The following is a 14,156-nucleotide window of genomic DNA, read 5'->3' on the forward strand; positions in this document are numbered from 1 at the left end:
AGCCATGGCCCCTGAGCTTGGGCATATGAAGACTGTCTTCCATCAAAGGGCAGAAATCATGACTGAATTTAGGTTGTTAGAAAATAGGATTCTTCCTTGACTATTTTGTAACCTGACCTAGAAGCGTAAACAGTAATTAAACAAGGAAGTACAAAGAATCCTGAGCCTGATCCAGCTAACTTTTTATGACTAATCTCTCTCTACAAAGACATTTTTTTCCCAATTTTTAAATTTAAATCATTAGTATATATATTCTGGTTTAATGATGGCTGTGATATGCTTACTAAATTTTTGATAAATTGACGTTGTGTTTTAATGTGCTATACTTTAATTTTGAAAAAGGATTAGATTTTTCATTATTTAAAAAGTTGTATGGAGTCATTATATATTTTCATACGTGCAACGTTATGTAAATTCGAAAAACTATGCATTGCCTCAAATTTATATAGAGCCCTGCCTTTTTACAAAATTTCAAATGGTGCTCATCTCAGACATCCCAAAACAGAATATTTGTATGAATTTTTGTAGAATCTTGCTTAGCTCAGGTATCAAAAAATGAAGTGGATTTTAACATAGACACTAAGATATACTTGGCATAATAGGCCACGTTTTCTAAGACATGCTAAACCTATAGGTGAAGTGAAGTGAAGTCGCTCAGTCGTGTCCGACTATCTGCGACCCCATGGATTGTAGCCTACCAGGCTCCTCTGTCCATGGGATTTTCCAGGCAATAGTACTGGAGTGGATTGCCATTTCCTTCTCCAGGGGATCTTCTCGACCCAGGGATCGAACCCAGGTCTCCCACATTGTAGACAGACGCTTTACCATCTGAAACCTATAGGAGAAAAGTAAAAGCTGCTTGTTGTAAAAACCTTCCCCTGAGTCCCTCTGCGGCCACCCAAGCCCGAGGAGGGCCTGCAGAAACCTGAGGCCTGCCAGGCCACCTCGGACTTCGGGAAGAGTAAGAGAATCAGGTCACAAAACGTGCGTGTACCGTGCAGCTCAACGACAAGGGCAAAACTTCAAAGCAAAGGAAACAAAATTAGAGCTTCTGAGGATATACAGATCGGCCCCCAGAGGAGGGTGGTGAGTGAGCAGCAACAATTCTCTCCTTTCTATTGCACCCCCGCGTCTGTGCCCGAAGGCTGGGCCACTGCGCCTGCGCCGAGAAGCCGGGCCTGGGGAGGTGGGGGAGGGTGGGGCTGGAGAGGCGGGGCGGGGGCGGGGCCGGGGCGGGGCCGGGGCGGGGCCGGGAGCGCGCGAGATTTGAACTTCTAGGAGGAGCTAAGTATCTCCGCTGAGGTGAAGTTACGCGGCAGTTTTCTCAGCTGGCTTTGCAACTTAGTGGGGCGCAGCGCGGGCCCGGGCGATGGTGGAAGGCCCGGGTTGTACTCTAAATGGAGAGAAGATTCGGGCGCGTGTGCGCCCGGGCCAGGCTCTGACTGACGTGCGGGGCCGCGCGCTGCAGGGCCTGGGGCGGCCCGGCTCGCCGCCCGCCGCCTCCCGGCCTCAGGGCCCCTCACAGGTGAGCAGCTTCCGTGTCTCGCTAGGGGACCAGCAGTGGGAGATAGAACAAAAAGCTCATCGGGTTTCCAGGGTCCAAAGTGCCTTAGCTCTGGTCAAGGCTTCCTGCTGCTGCAGCTAAGTCACTTCAGTCGTGTCCGATTCTGTGCGACCCCGTGGACAGCAGCCCACCAGGCTCCTCAGTCCACTGGAGTGCCCAGGCAAGAATACTGAAGTGGGTTGTCACTTCCTTCTCCACAAGGCTTCCTGGGGCCTCGCCTTTCCTAACACGTACCTTGACCTCACCTGAGGGAGAATGCCCTACTGGTGCGCCTGCGCGGTTGAGGGTTGGTTGCTGGACCGCCGAGTTAAGGCCGCATTGGAGATGCCCAGGTGGGAAGTGATGGAAGGTGTTTTATTCCATGCCACCTTGCTTAGCTTCTTTACAACCCAGCAAAAGATGGTTTCCTTCTATCCATAGCCGCATTTTCTGCCGTTAATATTTTCAGATATTATGGCCCCCCACTTCAGTACTCTTGCCTGGAAACTCCCGTGGACGAGGAGCCTGGTAGGCTGCAGTCCATGGGGTCGCTGAGAGATGGACACGACTGAGTGACTTCACTTTCACTTTTCACTTTCATGCACTGGAGAAGGAAATGGCAACCCACTCCAGTGTTCTTGCCTGGAGAATCCCAGGGACGGGGGAGCCTGGTGGGCTGCCGTCTATGGGGTCGCACAGAGTCGGACACGACTGAAGCGACTTAGCAGCAGCAGCAGCAGCTGCTGCTGTGAATATTATCAGATGCCTGCAACCTCTGTTTTGTTTTTTTTTTTTCTTCTGTTTTTCACGTTTTAAAAACAATAAGCTTGTAGAATAAAATTCTAGCTTCTCGCCTGCCTAATATTCTCCAACTGAAAGTGTATTATAACTAACATATAATCCTAAAATTTCCCACAGAAGATTTGGCACCACCCTGTCCACTCAACTCAATATTGCCATCTAATGAAGCGGCAGAACCATTTTGGATCCCTTAAGTGAATTTATTTCTTTTTAAAGGAAGTTATAGCACAGCTTCTTGCCACTCAGGCATGCATTGCAGGTGGTGTGATTTTCATCTGGTAAGAACTTAGAACTTGTACTGAAAATATTCTGATTAAACCTCGTGCCTTAAAAGCCCTTCAGATGTACGGATGATTGTATTTCATGAATGCATGCATTATTGCGCTGTACTTCAATTTCTCCTGCAAAGCTTCATCATAGCCTTTGGTCTTGGAAGAAAAAGTTGCTTGCTATGAAATTAGCATATGCTTACAACTTGAAAGAAATGAAGTTCTGAGTCTGAGTAAATACATTTTCAAACTTGGACAAAGAGTAATTTTTGCATCTCCTTCCAATTGCCCTTGTGTTTTATTTATTTTGACTATATGTCAGTTAGTACTCTGTACCTGTTCTTTTATTATAGTGTTTTCTTTCAAAATCATTTCAGGATACCACAGAGATGAATCCTGAGTAGTCTCTTAAGAGTTTATAGAAAGTTAATGAAAGTTTATAGAAAGAGTTAATGTTTATAGAAAAATCACTCATTCAACAGAATTTTGAATACTCAAGGAACCTCAGTAACAGAATCTAACACTTCCCCTTGTGGAGGCTATTCTTTAGTTGGGAAGGTACATAGACATTCATTAGGTGAAAACAGAAAGAAATATAAGTTGATTAAATTCTCTAAAGTAAAGATACAGGGTTCCATGAGAACTTACAGGAAGTTCAGGGATGGCTTTGCTGAGAAAGTAACAAGCTGAGGTGTGAAGGGTGAGGAGATACCTAGATCTGAACTGAAGGTGGAACACTGCAGGCAATAGCAAAGGAAGAGAGATTGAAAGAAATCTGGTGTGGCTGGAAAGGGGATGATGAGATACAGGGAACGTGGTTTGAAATAAGACAAAATTGAGATTGCTGGTCGAAGTCAGATCCTGAGAATCTTTGCAGAACTTTGTAGGGACTCGACTCATTCTGGAATAATGGGGGTCTTTGAAGGGTGTTAAGATCCAGTGGCACTTTGAAAGATCATTCTCCTTGCAAAGGAAAATTATAAGACTGGCAGAAAGCCAGGGTACCTGCTGCCTTCTCAGGTGAGATTACAGGAATCTGAGAAGACTACCTGGAGCACAGAGGAGGGGGCTGGTGACAAATGAAGAGAAGGGAACAGAATTGCTATTTTGGAAGTAAAGGGAGTAGGGTGTGGTAATGATATGGCATGAATATGTTACGGATATCATAATTTACATCATTAAACAATAATATATTCTGTATTAAGTTTTAAGCTATTAGTAGCTCCCGAGGATACGAGTCAGATAAACTTACTTCCTTGAGAATACCATTTAATGTTTTAAATAGACATTACCTCATTGGTCTTCAGGCCAGACCAGCATGAACATTTCCTTTCCATTTACGATTATCTTCAGTTCCAAGGCATAAAGTGCTTTTGAAGAACTGTTATATATCATTTCATTATAAAAAATAATAACCCCATGATAAAGGATTAACCTGATTCTACAGATAAGGAATGTGAAGCTTGAAGTGAGTTTAAATAATTAAGTTGCCCGGTATCACATGACTAGGAAGGGCTGAACCAGGTGTAATCTTTCTTCTTTCAAACTCCAAAGCCTACACTTTTAACCATAGTTCCCCTCAGTTATAAACGGTTCAGTAGGAAAATGACTGATTCATTTTGGCAAGAATACCATACTGCTCAGCATATAGTGGTGACTACTTATTAATCAGAGAAGTGAGATGTTAAGTTTTTGGCTGTGTCTGCCACCATTTTTACTTTTGTTCAGTTTAGCCAGTTGGCTTACCTACTTTGGTAATGCTAATGGCTTCCATTCCCATATTCACAGTGCAGCCTGATAATATAATGTAGATGCTTCATCAGTGGTTGGGAAATTAATATCACTTGGAAAGCAATCACTGAACATTACTATATTTAATACTTTGGCATAAAGAGGTATTAAAAATTGGAATAGGTCTTTATGATTTGGAATCAAGAATCTTGTTCTATGGGAACTGGCTTTGAAAATCAATATGAAATGAATAACCCCTTTGTGAAAATCAATGTGGAATTAATAATCCCTTTATCATTGGGAATATTCTAAATATTTTGCCATAGCTTCACTTTATGGGCCCTTGATCTAAAGAAATAATAATCTTTGTAAACATGAAGGGTCTTTGCATTTTAGAGCATTGAATCCATAGTGTTAGTCGCTCAATCGTGTCTGACTTTTTTGAGATCCTGCCAGGCTCCTCTCTCCATGGAATTCTCCAGGCAAGAATACTAGAATGGGTAGCCATTCCCTTTTCCAGAGGATCTTCCCAACCCAGGGTTTGAACCCGGGTTCCCCACACTATGGGCAGATTCTTTACTGATTGAACCACCAGGGAAGCCCTATAGTAAATTTCATCAAAACGTGGTAGGTTGTCACAGATCTCTGGCATGATCACTACTTAAATAGGTGATCCCATGCTTCCTAGACCTTTATGCCTGAGCATTAAAGCTATTCAAAGGTTTCTGCTACTGACTTGAAATCATTAGTTTTCACAAGGCAGCAGCTGAAAAATAATAACTGCATGTGATCTTCTTTATATTGCAATAAACATGAAAAAGTACAAAGGAGAGTTAAATAAATACTGAATGGGCATTTAAAATAAATGAGTTAAACTCCAGATAATCATTGTACCAAAAAGAAGAACCCCACCTGTGTAGCTACTGTTGTAATGAATCAGCTACTGTGGCCTGTAGTTGTCCTCTTGGCTCAAGTTTGAAGTTCATGGAGAACATGTTCTAAGGCCTGTCTCCTTGTGACAAGTGACCCCCAATTTGAAGAAGAAAGCCTAGCCATAGAAGCCCAGCGTTTGCTAGTCGTGCACGCACTATATTACTTCTGAGTTTTGATCCACTGTCTTGTCAGCATAAAATTATGCAATTCTGTAAGCACATCGCATAAAACTCTGCTGGAGCTTTTGGAACCTTATGGTAAGAGACAACACTGGAATATAAATGAACATGCCTGCTTAATGAGCTGTGAAGAGTCAATCCTTCGATTTTAATTGTTGGGTGGATACAATATTTTGGTGAAATCGGTGTGTAATCTGCATATGTTTTCAGTTTCCTTTCACAAAACAGAATATGAAACAGAGTTTATAAGCATTCATTTCATTTGAAACATGGTCCTCTGGCTACTCTCTCTCTTCTTAAGATTTGATATATGTATGTAATATGCTAGCTATTCTTACTCATCTTGATATGCCCTTCACAGTGTCTCAGAGTTATTTAGTAAACATTTGAATGGATCAGAAAGAGCAAAGTTTTAAATAGTGCAAAAATAATTTTGATGAAAGATTTAAAAATAAATTCAATTTGGACTCTTTCTCCATGAGTGTGTATTTTGTTATGCATGTTAAATGGAAATTTCTATTACAAGAATATAATGAAGCCACATAATAAAAGTTTTCCTCCCTCCTTTCTCTTTATGGTTGAGGAAGTGGAAATCATAATTCATTTGATTGCCGTTATATGAAGGAATGAGCTAATCCACAGAGATTAATTTTCTAGCTAAATGAAGCTTATTCGTTTAAATCTAAAAAGAGGTTTTTTAACTTGTATAGAACATGCATAATAGTATTACATTATTCCATGGATCTGGGTAATGGTTTCATCTTAATGACTCAGGATCATTACTACCAGCATTCAGCATTACATGGAGTCATGGAGCAAGAGTGAACAGAAAACGGTTAAGGAAACTCAGGGAGATGATTCTCCACAGCCATTGGAGCTTTTAGTGAACCCTAAAGTGTTGGGGATGACGTAGAGAGAACATCTGATCATCTTGATTTTTGAATTCCAGCTCCTTTGTTGCTTATACTCACATCTTTGCCTATTTGGTCAGAATCAGATTATAGGACACATAAAACTCTTAGCTTAGTGCCACACTAGTAGTGTTAGTCACTCAGTTGTGTCCAACTCTTTGTGACTCTGTGGGCTGTAGCCTGCCTGCCGGGCTCCTCCATCCATGGGATTCTCCAGGCAACAATACTGGAGTGCACTGCCATTCCCTTCTCCAGGGATCTTCCCGACCCAGGGATCGAACCCGGGTCTCCTACATTGCAGGCAGATTCTTTACTGTCTGAGCTGCAGTAAAAGTCCTGGTAATTGTTCCTTTTTCTCCCAGATCAGGGCTTTCTCACCAGACCCACCTATCTGATGATGACTTTATAAAGGGGTGTAATCTTCTGGTGTAATCATATTGTGTATAAAACATTTAGCCTCTGAGTAAGTGCTTATAGCCTCTGCTCTTACAAAATTGTAAGACCTCTTTTGGGGGGCTTAGAGACCATTTTAAAGTTAGGTTTTTTTGATAGTTTAAATGGATAGATAAGTGGCTTGTGATTACTAAAAGTATTGTTGTATTGGGGGTAAAAAGCATGTGGGGGACAAAAAGAGACTGTGATTGTAAATACGGTATATTTCCCTCTCTAGGGGAAATATGTAACTGAACTAGAGGTGAACCATTTATCTGTGGAAAAGCCTTATTCTGTTCTTAAAAGTTCATCTTCCTTGTTCACCCATGGATAGGCAGAATAAATGGTAATCAGCACAATAAATCATGTGCTGTCTCCAAAGATATATGTTGTTTTGATGATTTCCTATTATTAAGCCACTTGAAAATGGGAAGGTGAACCCTTCTAAATCATACTTAAAATTGTGGCAAAGGATATTTTCTTCTCTTATTTCAGGGGAAAGAACAAAGAATGAAAAGTTCAGATAATACAGTAACGAGTTTATAAGGGTCAAAATGAGAAAGTCAGGTATATATTGGACAATTGTGTATAGTTACAGCAAAGATAATAGGCTTGTGGAAATTAATTTTTGAATTTGCATGGGCTGCTGCATCTTGTATGAAGAGGTGATAACCCCGGGTTCTACAGTAGGACAAGTGAATCTCTTGTAGTTCTTAGGTTTATTGCAAAAACCTTGCCCTGTTTGTACATAAGAGCTCTCAAAATAAATGGAACAAACCATCACTGGTACATAAGAATTTCTCCCTCAAATGGTGTTTTAAAAGAAAAAAAAAACAGTTAAAAATGTATGCAGGTGCTTGAGATGGTCAGTTATAAGTTGAAATTTTTATTTTGCCTGGAGTATATTCTCTAGAGCAGATTATTTTAGAAATGATAGTGTACTAGGGATCAGGTGATTTAGGTCAAGTGCCCACATGATAAACAATTTGTATCATCTCCCTCAAAACCCAAATAAGGTATTAGAATAGGTGTTTTTAAAGCAGTCATTTAAATGCTAAGTAAACATCTTAAGTAAAAACCAGGGCAGGCTGGGACTGGTTGCTGAAATCCTAAACCTTCCCGTAAAGTTCTTTTTACTTAATGGGAAATTCTGATTAACTATAATATTTTACATACATCTAGCTTTTGTAGTAACTTGGTACTCCTATATTTAAGCCTCATTTCTTTGAAGATAATTAGAAAATAAGAGACTAGGATGTTAATAATTCTCAAAGCAGCTAAAACAGTTGGTGGAACAGAAGTTTTTGCCAAGAGACCTTGGGAAAGGTATAGCAAGATGGGGATGATGGGTGGGGAATACCAAGAGGGAAGGAGGAAAGGATCTGGTTCATCCCACAGATGTTTCCTGAGCTCCAGGCATTGTGCGAAGTGCCCAGGGATAAGGAAACACCATAGTTGCTGTCCACAAAGAGCTCACGGACAACTAAGGGATAAACACGAGTCACAGACACTTGTTCAGTTGGCAAGTGCCAGCACAGCGGTTGTAGAAAGCCCTGTGCTGGGTTTGGCAGGTAGAAAGCCTCAAGATGATTCTTCTTCCCAGGCAGGGAAATTCTAGTCCCAGCGAGTGTACTGGAGTGTATAGCGAGTGACAAACCGTGTATGTGAGCAGGGAAGAGGTTATGCTAACATGCCTTTTTAATTCCCAAGCACCTCATCAAGTATTAAAAAACTAATTCTGACACACAGTTGAGCCAAGGGCTCGCGGCATCTGTAGCTAGAGCAGGCTGTGCCACAGAAGTCATCAGATGGTGTCAGGTCTGTGTGTTTCCACAGCTCCGGCCTCTCCACGTGTGATCGTTCCCCACCTGCCCTCTGCTGACGTCTGTATTGTCATAGTCACCTTCACCTTCATCAGGCCCAAAACATCTTTTTTCAGTATTTGTAGAGACTTTAATATCATCCCTTTCCACATTCTGTTTTTGGTGTCCTATTCTGTGTTATTTTTGATTATAGAGACTAGAGTACAAAACCAGGACACCTGTGAAGATTTGGCTTCTGGTTCCTTGAGCCTCTGTCCATCAGGATACCATGGTTCACTTCTCGTGGACAGTTGTTTGAAGAGACTTACTGGTGTCATGCATTTTAAGTATATTGGCATTTGTGTTTTTTGACTCATCCTCCTATGTACAAGCAATTTATGTCTAAGGGCACATGCTCCTCTTTGTGTTGTTAATAAGTGGTCCAGGAACCCTAACATTTGGGAGGGCCTTCTACTGAATCCTCCTTTGGCTGGAGAGACATTTCCCATGGTCAGATCCGTTAGACTTCCTAAAACCTCTGATGGTTGGCAGTAATTGGACAGCATGTAGATGCATACTCCAGGACAGCCTGTGGTGTCTTAACAGATTAATACTGTATGGAAAAGCTCTTTCTTTAACCTGCCCCTCAATCTTCGTCTAGTGGGCATTTCAGCTGTGCTCTCTGTTAGCTACACATGGAACCAAACTCCCTCAGGACTGTAGGAACTAATAGGGATATTTAGCACAGAGTTAGACATTTCCCAGGGAAAATCTAGGATAAAAATCAGGATAAGCTAGATTTGGATTTCTTCCTAGACATAGACATTATTAGGAACCCTGGCATTTAACTTTGACCAAGAAAAAGGTTTTATGGTTTCTTTTAATTTATACCTGCTGAAATGGATGTTACAGTGGTTTAAGAATAAGTGGCACAAAAATTTTCGATATGAGTTGTACTCAGAGATTTTGTTTAGCTAATTATAACAAAACCCAATGATGTGTTACTGTTGATTTACATCTGGGTGTTTTGATAATGGGGCAGTTTTAGATGGCCCAGTCTAGTCATTGAACAGTGAGCAGTTATCCTTACAGAGTGGGAAACTTCCCCAGAAAATGATCTGGTTTTCAGATGTCTAGAATAAGGCCTCGCAATGCCTCACACGTAGTAGAAAGTCAACAAGCTTTTCTAAAATGAATAAATTCAGTTCAACAGCCCTGAATGATACATTTTTTATGTGGAGGGTGTGTGTCCAGATGCCACCTGCCATCTTTATCCTTAGAGGATGTCAAAGTCATGGACACAGCCAAGTGAGTGGCATGAACTGTGGTAGCTGTTGGCTGAGAATTTTAAACTAAATTGTGTTAAGTTCTTGCAAAATGGTTAATTTAGTGCTGTGAGCAGACTTCCAGGGAGACATTAGGGACCCATTTACTATTTTATTAGATATGGTGACACCGCTGTCTATTTCAAGGTTATCGTCTCTGTCTCTGCCATGAGCCATTACAGAACTTGGTAAAGCCAGATCAAGGAACGAAAAGGAGATCTGAACACTGGGGTCATGGTGCACACAGGTGCTTAGGGAAACTTAGGGATGTGCACTCAACCTGGAACAGGGAGAGACTCCCTCACAAGGGAATCAAGCACAGGCTGTGAGGGTTCTGTATGTCCCAGAAAGGAAGTATCCTAGGTTCAAGGCAGGACGAAGGGTGTGTGGACTGGCATGGTGACCTTTTCCTGCATATTGGATAGATGATGGGTTTTAGATTTAACTTGTAAAGCTTAAAGGAAGATGCAAACATTGGGGTGACAGTCAGCACATTTTCTCCTAACCAAAAAGTCGGGGATGCTGCTGTGGTGTCCAGGGCTGTGTGTGTGAACCAGGGCCAGATTCCCACCCGGCCTTCACCGGGAACCCTAATAAAAGTCAGAGGACTTCAGAGGACATGGTTAAAACCAGTTGCTAGTAAAGGATACTGGGAGGGATAAGAGGCTGTTGGCTCTAGAGTGACAGAGACACAGGCCCCCAAACCATTAATTAGAAAAGAAAGGTTTAAAAGGTCATAAGACATTATGGCCAAAATGCTGAAAAATATAAAACCTAGTCTATGTTGAGGCAAAGGTTATTCAAAACTGGTCTATATCTGCTCTATTAATCATCATCTTCAAAGTCTCTGGGCTAATATATGAGAATTTTCAACTACTAATTGGTTGTCATGGAAACCCACCTCAAAACTGCTATCTTAATCTGCACTTGGTTTGAAGTGTATGCAAGAGACAGCAAAAAGTCTTGTTTTTGCTGAAAACAATCAGAAAAAACAGCAGAAAAATATCAAATTCTTGGTGCTTCTCAGTTTAGGGCTCTAATTGATTCATTTATAAAAATAAGGCAAATGTGAAAGAATGTTTTTCCCTCACTGAGTACTCAGGTTTGTTGTGCCAGTACTTGATAACCACTGATTGGTGCTAGAGTTCATCCAACTCTTTGTGATCCCATGGAATGCAGCGCCCCAGGCTTCCCTGTCCGTCACCAACTCCTGGAACTTGTTCAGACTCATGTCTGTTGAGTTAGTGATGCCATCCAAACATCTCATCCTGTCGTCCCCTTCTCCTGCCTTCAATCTTTCCCAGCATCAGGGTCTTTTCAAATGAGTCAGGTGGCCCAAGTATTGGAGTTTCCCATCAGGTGGCCAAAGTATTGGAGTTTCAGCTTCAACATCAGTCTTTCCAATGAATATTCAGGATTGATTTCTTTTAGGATGGAGTGGTTGGATCTCCTTGCTGTCCAAGGGACTCTCAAGAGTCTTCTCCAACACCACAGTTCGAAAGCATCAGTTCTTCAGCGCTCAGCTTTCTTTTTGGTCCGGGTCTCACATGTATACATGATTACTGGAAATACCATAGATTTGACTAGATGACCTTTGTTGCAAAGTAATGTCTCTGCTTTTTAATATGCTGTCTAGGTTGCTCATAACTTTTCTTCCCAGAAGCAGGCATCTTTTAATTTCATTGCTGCAGTCACCATCTGCAGTGATTTTGGAGCCCAAGAAAATAAAGTATGTCACTGTTTCCATTGTTTCCCAATCTATTTGCCATGAAGTGATGGAACTGGATGCCATGATGTTAGTTGTGAATGTTGAGTTTTAAGCCAACTTTTTCACTCTCCTCTTTCACTTTCATCAAGAGGCTCTTCAGTTCCTCTTCGCTTTCTGCCACTAAAGTGGTATCGTCTGCATATCTGAGGTTAATGATATTTCTCCCGCAGTCTTGATTCCAGCTTATACTTCATCCAGCCCAGCATTTCGCATTGATGTACTCTGCATAGAAATTAAATAAGCAGGGTGACAATATACAGCCTTGACCTACTCCTTTCCCAATCTGGAACCAGTCTGTTGTTCCATGTCTGGTTCTAACTGTTGTTTCTTAACCTACTACAGATTTATCAGGAGTCAGGTAAAGTGGTCTGGTATCACCATCTCTTTAAGAATTTCCACAATCTGTCGTGATCCACACAATCAGAGGCTTTGGCATAGTCAATAAAGCAGAAGTAGGTGTTTTTCTGGAACTCTCTTGCTTTTTCTATGATCCAAAGAATGTTGGCAGGCAATTTGATCTCTTGTTCCTCTTGCTTTTCTAAGGAAGTTTGAACATCTGGAAGTTCTCGGTTCACGTGTTGCTGAAGCCTGGCTTGGAGAATTTTGAGCATTACTTTGCTAGTATGTGACATGAGTGCAATTGTGTATGAGCATTCTTTGGCATTGCCTTTCTTTGTGATTGGGATGAAAACTGAGCTTTTCCAGTCCTGGGGCCACTGCTGAGTTTTCCAAATTTGCTGGCATATTGAATGTAGCACTTTGATGGCATCATCTTGTAGGATTTGAAATAGCTCAGCTGGAATTCCATCACCTCTACTAGCTTTGTTTATAGTGATGCTTGCTAAGTGCCACTTGACGTGAGACTCCAGGATGTCTGGCTCTAGGTGAGTGATCACACCATTGTGGTTATATAGGTCATTAAGATCTTTTTTGTTTAGTTCTTCTGTGTATTCTTGGTACCTGTCCTTAATATCTTCTGCTTCTGATAGGTCCATACTGCTTCTGTTCTTTATTGTGCCCATCTTTGCATGAAGTGTTCCCTTGGTATCTCTAATTTTCTTCAAAAGATCTCTAGTCTTTCCCATTCTGTTGTTTTCCTCTATTTCTTTGCATTGATCACTGAGGAAGGCTTTCTTATCTCTCCTTGCTATTCTTTGGAACTCTGCATTCAGATGGGTGTATCTTTCCTTTGCTTCTTTGTCTTTAGCTTCTCTTCTTTTCTCAGATATTTGTAAGGCCTCCTCAGTCAACCATTTTGCCTTTTTTCATTTCTTTTTCTTGGGGATGGTCTTGATCCCTGCCTTCTGTACAAGGTCATGAACCTCTGTCCATAGTTCTTCAGGCACTCTGTCTATCAGATCTAATCTCTTGAATCTATTTGTCACCTGCACTATATAATCGTAAGGGTTTTGATTTAGGTTATACCTGAATGGTCTAATGGTTTCCCCTACTTCCTTCAATTTAAGTCTGAATTTGACAATAAGGAGTTCATGATCTGAGCCACAGTCAGCTCCCAGTCTTATTTTTACTGACTGTATAGAGCTTCTCCATCTCTGGCTGCAAAGAATATAATCAATCTGATTTTGGTATTGACCATCTGGTCATGATGTCTACGTGTAGAGTTGTCTTTTGTTTTGTTGGAAGAGGATGTTTGCTATGACCAGTGTGTTCTCTTGGCAAAACTCTAGTAGCCTTTCCTCTGCTTCATTTTGTACTCCAAGGCCAAACTTATCTGTTACTCCAGGTATCTCTTGACTTCCTATTTTTGCATTCCAGTCCCCTATAATGAAAAGATCATCTTCTTTTGGTGTTAATTCTAGAAGGCCTTGTCGATCATCATAGAACCGTTCAACTTCAGCTTCTTCAGCATTATTGGTTGGGGCATAGCCTTGGATTACTGTATTATTGAATGGTTTGCCTTGGAAAACAAAGAGATCGTTTTGTTGTTTTTTGAGAGTGCACCTAAGTACTGCATTTTGGACTCTTGTTGACTATGAGGGCTACCCTGCTTCTTCTGAGGGATTCTTGCCTACCATAGTAGATATACTGGTCATCTGAATGAAATTCACCCATTCAAGTCCATTTTATTTCACTGATTCCTAAAATGTCCAGGTTCGTGTTTGCCGTCTTCTGTTAGATCACTTCCATTTACCTTGATTCATGGACCTAACATTCCAGATTCCTGTGCAACATTGTTCTTTACAACATCGGACTTTACTTCCATCACCAGTCACATCCACAACTGGGTGTGATTTTTGTTTTGTCTCTGTCTCCATTGTTTCTGGAGTTATTTCTCCACTCTTCTCTAGTGGCATACTGTCTCCTTTTGTTCGTGAAAGTGAAGTCGCTCAGGCATGTCCGACTCTTTGCAACCGCATAGATTGCAGCCTACCAGGCTCTTCCATCCATGGGATTTTCCTGGCAAGAATACTGGAGTGGGTTGTTTGTTCTTAGACAGTATC

At 41.3% G+C, this 14,156-nt stretch overlaps 1 protein-coding gene across 1 annotated transcript in view; it reads left to right on the top strand.

Annotated features, from left to right (window-relative positions):
* The first annotated feature begins 1,369 nt into the window (after window positions 1-1,369).
* Window positions 1,370-14,156, top strand: part of NEIL3 (nei like DNA glycosylase 3) — a 45,322-nt gene continuing 32,535 nt past the window's right edge. The window contains exon 1 of the mRNA XM_052661521.1: window positions 1,370-1,525. Coding sequence (XP_052517481.1) covers window positions 1,370-1,525 — 156 coding nt within the window. The remainder of the gene's footprint in view (window positions 1,526-14,156) is intronic.

The sequence above is a fragment of the Budorcas taxicolor genome, chromosome 24, assembly GCF_023091745.1.
Source record: "Budorcas taxicolor isolate Tak-1 chromosome 24, Takin1.1, whole genome shotgun sequence".
In the NCBI taxonomy this organism is placed as follows: domain Eukaryota; kingdom Metazoa; phylum Chordata; class Mammalia; order Artiodactyla; family Bovidae; genus Budorcas; species Budorcas taxicolor.